This window comes from Mesoplodon densirostris, chromosome 3 (genome assembly GCF_025265405.1).
Source record: "Mesoplodon densirostris isolate mMesDen1 chromosome 3, mMesDen1 primary haplotype, whole genome shotgun sequence".
NCBI classification, from domain to species: domain Eukaryota; kingdom Metazoa; phylum Chordata; class Mammalia; order Artiodactyla; family Ziphiidae; genus Mesoplodon; species Mesoplodon densirostris.
Genome location: NC_082663.1, coordinates 159,584,443 through 159,591,668, shown reverse-complemented (window position 1 = coordinate 159,591,668; position 7,226 = coordinate 159,584,443). Strand labels below are relative to the sequence as shown.

At 46.9% G+C, this 7,226-nt stretch overlaps 1 protein-coding gene across 1 annotated transcript; it reads right to left on the bottom strand.

The window, feature by feature from the left end:
* Positions 1-3,609: 3,609 nt before the first annotated feature.
* DRD1 (dopamine receptor D1) lies at positions 3,610-6,175 on the bottom strand. Its single transcript, XM_060092513.1, has 2 exons — positions 6,005-6,175; positions 3,610-5,921 (listed from the first exon to the last, which is right to left on the bottom strand). Exon 2 carries the CDS (start codon positions 5,421-5,423, stop codon positions 4,083-4,085), a length of 1,341 nt encoding a protein of 446 aa, XP_059948496.1. The 5' UTR covers positions 5,424-5,921; positions 6,005-6,175; the 3' UTR covers positions 3,610-4,082.
* Positions 6,176-7,226: the final 1,051 nt, after the last annotated feature.

Genomic DNA, 7,226 nt, shown 5'->3' with positions numbered 1-7,226 from the left:
TCAATCCTCCATAAAAATAAACAGGTTGATTGTGTCATGTTTCTACCCAGGAAATCTCAGAGAAATCCACAGAGGTGCATCTAATCTATATAATGCTACAATCTCATGATCCACTGGGTTGGTTCCTTCAAATGACCATGGTAAGCATATTGTGCAGAGCAGCAGGTCCCAGTTTTAACAGCCCAGAGCTAGGCTGCCGTCAACTCATCATTCCTGAAACAAATTCTGCAAGGTAAGTAGATTTCATAGACTAAAACATCGTAGACAGACATATTTAGTCGATATCTAGTGGGAAAAAAATTAAGGCAACTGTCTTAGCCATGCAGATATAAAAATCTACTTGCTTCTGGAATACCAGATAACCACAGCAAAAGAGAATGGTGTCTGGGAGAATTCCAAACCACATGCACTCTAAAAGTCATTGCCATTTGCTTCAAGCAAACATGCAAGAATTCAAATGCATAGCAGCTCCATTACTAGTAATGCAGTAAATATTGTCATCAACCCCTTCCAAGTAGAGATCCTGCAAAGAATTGGTGAGAGCAAAGATCTCAGGGCTCAGGACCCTTATAAACATTAGCTTCATTTCAACCCTCACAAGAACCTGCATGTTTATTTCCATTTCACAAATGGGCAAACAGGCTCAGAGGGGTACAGACATTTGTTTAACTCTCACACAGCTTGACAGTGGTAGCTACAATGTGAACCCATATCCGTCTGAAACAAATCCTGGGCTTTCTGTGTTCCAGCCCCCCGCATGTGGACTGGCTCCTAGCAGGTGGAAGGATCAGGCTGAAATGCCGCTGGTGCAAACCTGGGAGGAAATCATGATGGAGCCCCCAGAGAGTACAGAGTTCAGAAAGTCCCTGAGATTAGACTACATACCAGTTTCTATTTGGAGTGACCCCCTCCACTGAAGAAGTTAATGCAGAGGTTTTGTTCTTCCCATTTAATGGATCAAGACAACTGAGGCTCACAGACCATGACTTGCTTAGATCCCAAGAAAAAGCCACAACTCTCCTACATAAATTCCAAATCTACCAATTGGAGCCCAGGGCTCAGCATCCCTTCCTTAAGACTTCTTGTTATTCTATCACCAGTAAGAGCTCTATATTTATTTGACCAGGAAAAGCATCTTCTTAGCTTGAAAGGGAAAAAGAACACCTCTTTTAAATTGTCTCTGTCTTGCTAAAGTGTCTTACATATATTTAGCATTATGAAGGCTTATCATGATAGTTAAATGAAATGAAATGTCATACGTGAATTTTGGTTTTATGGTTGTCAATTAAATTCTCTGAAAGATGCTGTCAGTCAAATCAACATTTCATAAGATACCCTTTATCCATCCAACATGCCAGAAACCCAAAATACAGTCTCATCCACAGTGTCCTGAATTTTACAATTATTTAATATAATTTCTACATGTGTCTTTATTTTTCACTCTGCCAGTGGAATACATGGTGAAGGCTTTTGTCCCATGTTTCACTGGTTGGACAATGACAACCCTGAGCATCTTAGCTGATGCTGCTGGACCACTAATTACAGAACAAAATTAAATTGCAAAGAATCAAGATGTGCAGAAAGTTAGGAAGCAGAAAGAAAAGGCATCATGCTTTATGCGTGTTCATTCTAGATATGTTCATTATCTGCCAAAGCCTGGGGAAAGCAAATATGGAATTTAAAAAGACACCATCTGCTGCGTGATGTTCCAAATTATAAACTTAACCCTTAATTTCTACATCACCTGCTGTTCAGTCATTCTCCTTCCTTGGGTTGAAAGAAAAAGGGGGTGGTTAGCACATGAACTAAGCAGGTTTAGCAGGGTCGATGGAAGTGACCTGTAAGACTTTTTGCTAAGCCCAGCATCACAACCTGTATGTTTTTTCCAAAAAGTAATACTTGTTAGATTTTACTCTTAAACACTACACATACAGTGGTTGCCATTAAGCTGAGGGTCCACGATCACGCATAGCCAGCCACATTATTTTCTATAATCTGTAGGTTATTAAAAACCTCTGGGCTCTTAGAAAGTAAAAACAGAGATTTTAGAAATCTTTCAAATCTGTGAAATGAAGAGTAATTCCTTGAGAAAAGGATTTCTTTTTGAAAAAAAAATTTTTTTGAGACAGAAGGAAAACAAGAGTATATAGCCCAAATCAACTTCCTATTTAAATATTCAAAGGCAGCACATGGCATACATAATAGGAGAGATTGCCACTAAAAAGGAAAAAAGAAAAGTAACCTAACCTTGAAAATGCCCATGTTTTCTTACGTGTAGATCTGAATTATCCTAGTTTTTAAAACACATTTAACAAATGCAACACAACTCATTCAGGGTTGATTTGAGTTCACAAAATAATTTTATTATATGTAAGAAAGCATACAGGCAATAAAATTAAGAAAACATTCACAATGCATAAATAACACAGACCTGATGCAGGAGATAGTTTTCAGTAGATATCTTTCTTATTACCCATTTCATCTAAATGTTAAGTCAATTGCTTATCCACAAGAATACTTTGTAAACATTTCCAAAAAATTCTCTTGAAATGCCCCACATGAATTAGTATCTGGCAATGGAGCCTTAGGATACTTTTTACAGTCCAGGTGATGACACAGAAGCTTGATGGCAAAGCACAGAGAAAGGGCTAACATTTGTCAAAAGAGATACTGATGGCTTTGGTGTGCTTAACATACGCAAAGAGAAGGGGTCTCCTGTCTTATCTACCAACAGAAGAGTCTTGCTCAAGGATGATAATGAAGCACTCTCTGTTAGTTAGTATACCATTAACATTTAGACTTTAAAAAAAAATCAATTCTAAGTTCAGATTAAAGCACTACAAAAAGTAACCCCACTGAGTAGCTTGGCTGGTAAGATGGAGATGCAGGATTTGACCTTTGTCCATGGGTGAGACTGTTGTGACATACGAGTTAAGAGGAAACTCACTGTCTTCATTACACATCTCTAACCAGGACAGTCATCTATTTGGCTCAGAAAAGCTATCTGACACAGGAAATGAGAAAAGACAAAGAGGGCCAATTATTGTACATAAATACAAAGTGGCAAACACTTTTCGTTACCACCTAAGATCATATATTTCAAGTTGGATTCTTCTTAAGCTAACTTTTATTTCAAATATTTACAGAACTGCAAATCATTCTCCTGGAAAAGTCCTTGTCACTTAAGAAATTTTGAACACAAGAGTAGCTATGCTTTTTTAAATCTTTCAAAATATTTTTAGGAGGAAAAAAAAAAGCAATAACAGCATTTGTCAATTCTCACCTCGTATTTATTTGTTCCCATGAATTTTCAGGAATCATCACAACTTCTTTTTTTTTTTTCTATTAGACTTTGCTGTGTTTCTGGAAGTTATACATGAGCACTTAGACTCTCAGAGAGTCTATGTGTTTGTTTCATCGGCTTATAAAGTGCTAGTTAAATGGACAAAAATGTTATTGTAAGATTTCCGATAACTCATTCATTTACCCTATTAAATATGATAAATATAGATTTATTATAATAAATTAAAAATATCCATATAATACAATAACTAAATAAACCAATATCAACAAAGCATCAACTCTGGAAAAAAAAATCTCATTCCTACTGTAAGGCTCAATTATTTTTTAGGAATAATTTATGAAGGCATGCACCTACCTTTACAATCTGAAAACTTTGCTTGGACCAGTGTTAGCACCTGTTTGTACACAGCAAACTCAACCCTTCTCACTTCCTTCTGGGAAAGATTTAATATTTAAGTGAAGCTGTTCATTGTTGAGTCTTTGCCCTATTTCTTAAGTTCTAAGATAAGGCTCAGTTTCTAAAAATAACTTTGGAGCCAAAGACACGTCCCTTATGAGCATTCGCTTCACTTGTGCCCCTCTTGATTCGCTATGAACAACACAGAAAACACACTGGAATGTAGATTAAAATGTAGTTAGTTGGGTGTTGAGGCGAAGCAGCAGAGGAGGGCTCGCCCGACATCTGAGTCTCACCACACCTTAGTTTCTTCACAGCAAGCCCCAGAGAAGTCTCCTCTAGCTTCTGGGATGAGCATGTCTGCTAGGATTCATCTTGGAGTTCAGGTCGGGTGCTGTCCGTTCTGTGTGATGGGCTGGATCTTCTCTAGGGAGACATCAGTGTCATAGTCCAAAATGACAGATAGGGCTGGGGAGAGCTTCTCCAAGGGCTCGGCTATTCCACCCGCCTCCACCTTCTTCAGGTCCTCAGAGGAGCCCACGGCATGTGGGATCAGATACACCAGATTGCAGTCCTTGGAGATGGAACCTCGAGGCTCGTGATGGCTGGAAAACACCACAGCCCCATTGTTATTGATGCTAACTGTCTCTATGGCATTATTCGTCGCCGGGCAAAGTCTGTAGCATCCTAAGAGGGTGGAAAATGCCTTCCGAAAATCAGCATTAAAGGCATAAATGATGGGGTTCAAGGAGGAATTAGCCCACCCAAACCACACAAACACGTCAAAGGTGATGGAATCGATGCAGAAGGGCTTGGTCTCCCCAGACCCACAGAAGGGCACCATGCAGTTCAAGATGAAGAACGGGAGCCAACAGCACACAAACACCCCCATGATCACAGACAGAGTCTTCAGAACTTTAGTCTCTCTTTTGAAGGACATCTTAAAGGAGCTTTCCGGTTGAGAACACTCCACGGGGTTTCCGTTACCTGTAGTGGTTTGGCAGTTCTTGGCATGGACGGCTGCCCTCTCCAAGGCCGAGATGCGCCGTATTTGTTTCTGGGCGATCCTGTAGATCCTGGTGTAGGTGACAATCATGATGGCCACAGGGATGTAAAAGCTTATTAGGGAGGATGAAATAGCATATGTCCTGCTCAAGCTGGAGTCACAGTTGTTGATGGTCTTACCCAGGGAAGTGGCATTCCCATCAGAGGGGCTTGTGGGTTTCGCCTTGTGCCAGCTGAGCTGCACTGGAATGAAGGAGATGAGAACAGACAAAGTCCATGCCACGCTGATCAGAATGAAGGCTGCCTTGGGGGTCATCTTCCTCTCATACCGGAAGGGGCTAGAGATGGCCCAATACCTGTCCACGCTGATCACACAGAGGTTGAGGATGGACGCAGTGGAGCACATGATGTCAAAGGCCACCCAGATGTTACAGAAGGACCCAAAGGGCCAGAAGCCAGCGATCTCAGCCACCGCCTTCCAGGGCATGACCAGGACAGCCACCAAGAGATCCGACACGGCCAAGGAGATAACAAAGAAGTTGGTCACCTTGGACCGCAGGTGTCGGAACCTGATGACAGCAGCACAGACCAGCGTGTTCCCCAGGAGTGTGGACAGGATGAGCAGTGACAGGAAACAGGCTGTAAGGATGCGGAAGGAGAAGTCCCTCTCCACCACCATCCCGGCGCCGTCCATGGTAGAGGTGTTCAGAGTCCTCATCTTCCTGAGGGAGAGTGCAGAGGGGGCGCGGACACCCCTCAAGCAGGGATTAGGGGTTGGTCAGACCTACAGGAGTCCTCGCTGGTCAGGCAGCCCCTTGCACAGCCCCACTTGCTCCCCTGGGTGGAGGATCTCACCAGCATTCCATTAGAGGGCTGCAGCAATTGTGTGGCAGGAGCCTGCCCTTGGCAGTCCAAATCAGCCCCTTGGAAGGTCCCTCTTGCTCTCTACAACTGTCTTCTGACTCCCTTGCTCCAATTCACTGTCACGGGGACCAGTTGGCCCTTCAATGCCCCGTGGAAAGCACTGGCTTTTTAGCATATTCTAAGCTATCAATCCAGAGACTCCCAGTCTTCTGACGAGCTAGTCAATTGTCATCACATTTCAGGGCTGTTGTCTTTCTGGTGGTGACAGAGAATTCTCCCCTTCTGAGGCGCAGCTGAAAATACATGCCTTGCTCCTCCAAGCCCCTGGCTCTGCACCAGCTCCCCCAAAGCTCTAGAAAACAAAGGACGTTTGCCAAGATAAGCAGATCGCACCTTTACTGTCAAGCCCAATCCAACCCCCTCTGAGCCACCTACCTTGCCTTGCGGTTGTCTCTCTCCAAGCCCCCAGGAGCTCGGGGAGAGCGGGCTTCTTGAGGCGCCCGGGAGGCACGCCTCAGTCCTACCCTGCGCGCGCAGCCGGGGTTCTGCTCCCGATGCGCAAAAGTCGCCGGAGCGGGTTTGGGAAAAGGATCCTGGGCCAGGTCCACAGAGAGCTGGCGCTGCCCCCACTGTCTCCAATGACTGGAGATGACTGGAGATGGTTCAAAGTGGACGAGACCCCGGAAAAATGCTCCCGGACGCTTGGAGTCTCCTTGAGAGAGGACACCCAGTATTAGTCACCTGGGCAGCTTCTTTGCTTCCCTTCTCCGGAAAACGAGCGCCCGGGCGCCCCTCGAGTGGCCTCTGGTCCCTCGGGGAAGAGCCCTGCGCCTTCCCGCGGAACTGCCCGCTACCTCCCAAGGAGCCCGTGGAAACACGAGGCAGGGAAAGCCGAGCTGGCACCGGCGGGCGCGCGGGCTGGCCAGGTTCCCTCGGGGCACAGCCCACCCCACCCCCCACCCCGCTGCGTCCCCTCCCCTGCCCTGGAGGCGGACTTCGTTTGACAGGCAGAGTTACAGGCGACAGCCCCACGTGGTTCCCCCGGTTGGTGCCGCGGGCGAAAGGGGTGGGGGACGCCCAGGTGAGCGCTCGCCCGCAACCGGGTTACCCCGCCGAACCCCGGCCCCCCGGCACTCGGGAAAGCACCCGACAGGGGCCCGCGAGAAAAGACCCGATGTTAAAACCTCAAGTGAGCCCGAGTCGCCGGAAAGCAAAGCTCCGCCCGACACTCAGCGCCTCCTGGGGTCAACCCGAAGACCTTCCCAAAGACCAAACGGAAGCAGGGACCGCGCTCACTCTCCCACGGACACCAACCACTAGAACAGCGCGCCCAGGTCCGACAGGCGCTGCCTCCAAGTACCCCCCAACTAGGGTGAGATGTGCCCTGAGGGCGCCTCTACTCACCGCTCGCCGGGAGGGCTCCGCGCAGCAGCGCGCCTGGCCGGTGCGCTCCGCTGCGCCCAGAGGGCGCTCACTTCGCGCTCAGCTGGGGTAGCGGGCTCGTCCACGGCTGCGGTCAAGGCCGGACTGCAGCCAGTGCCCAGCGCCCGGCGAGCGCCCCAACCCCAGAGCCAGGCGCTCAGCGGGCCCGGGGCGCCCTCTGCCGGCGGTTTTGGCTTCCAGCGCCCCTACTGCGCTCTTTCAGGCACCAACCTCA

Excerpts from the sequence above, each read along its gene's own strand:
- DRD1 (XM_060092513.1), bottom strand. The coding sequence starts at position 5,423 with ATGAGGACTCTGAACACCTCTACCATGGACGGCGCCGGGATGGTGGTG.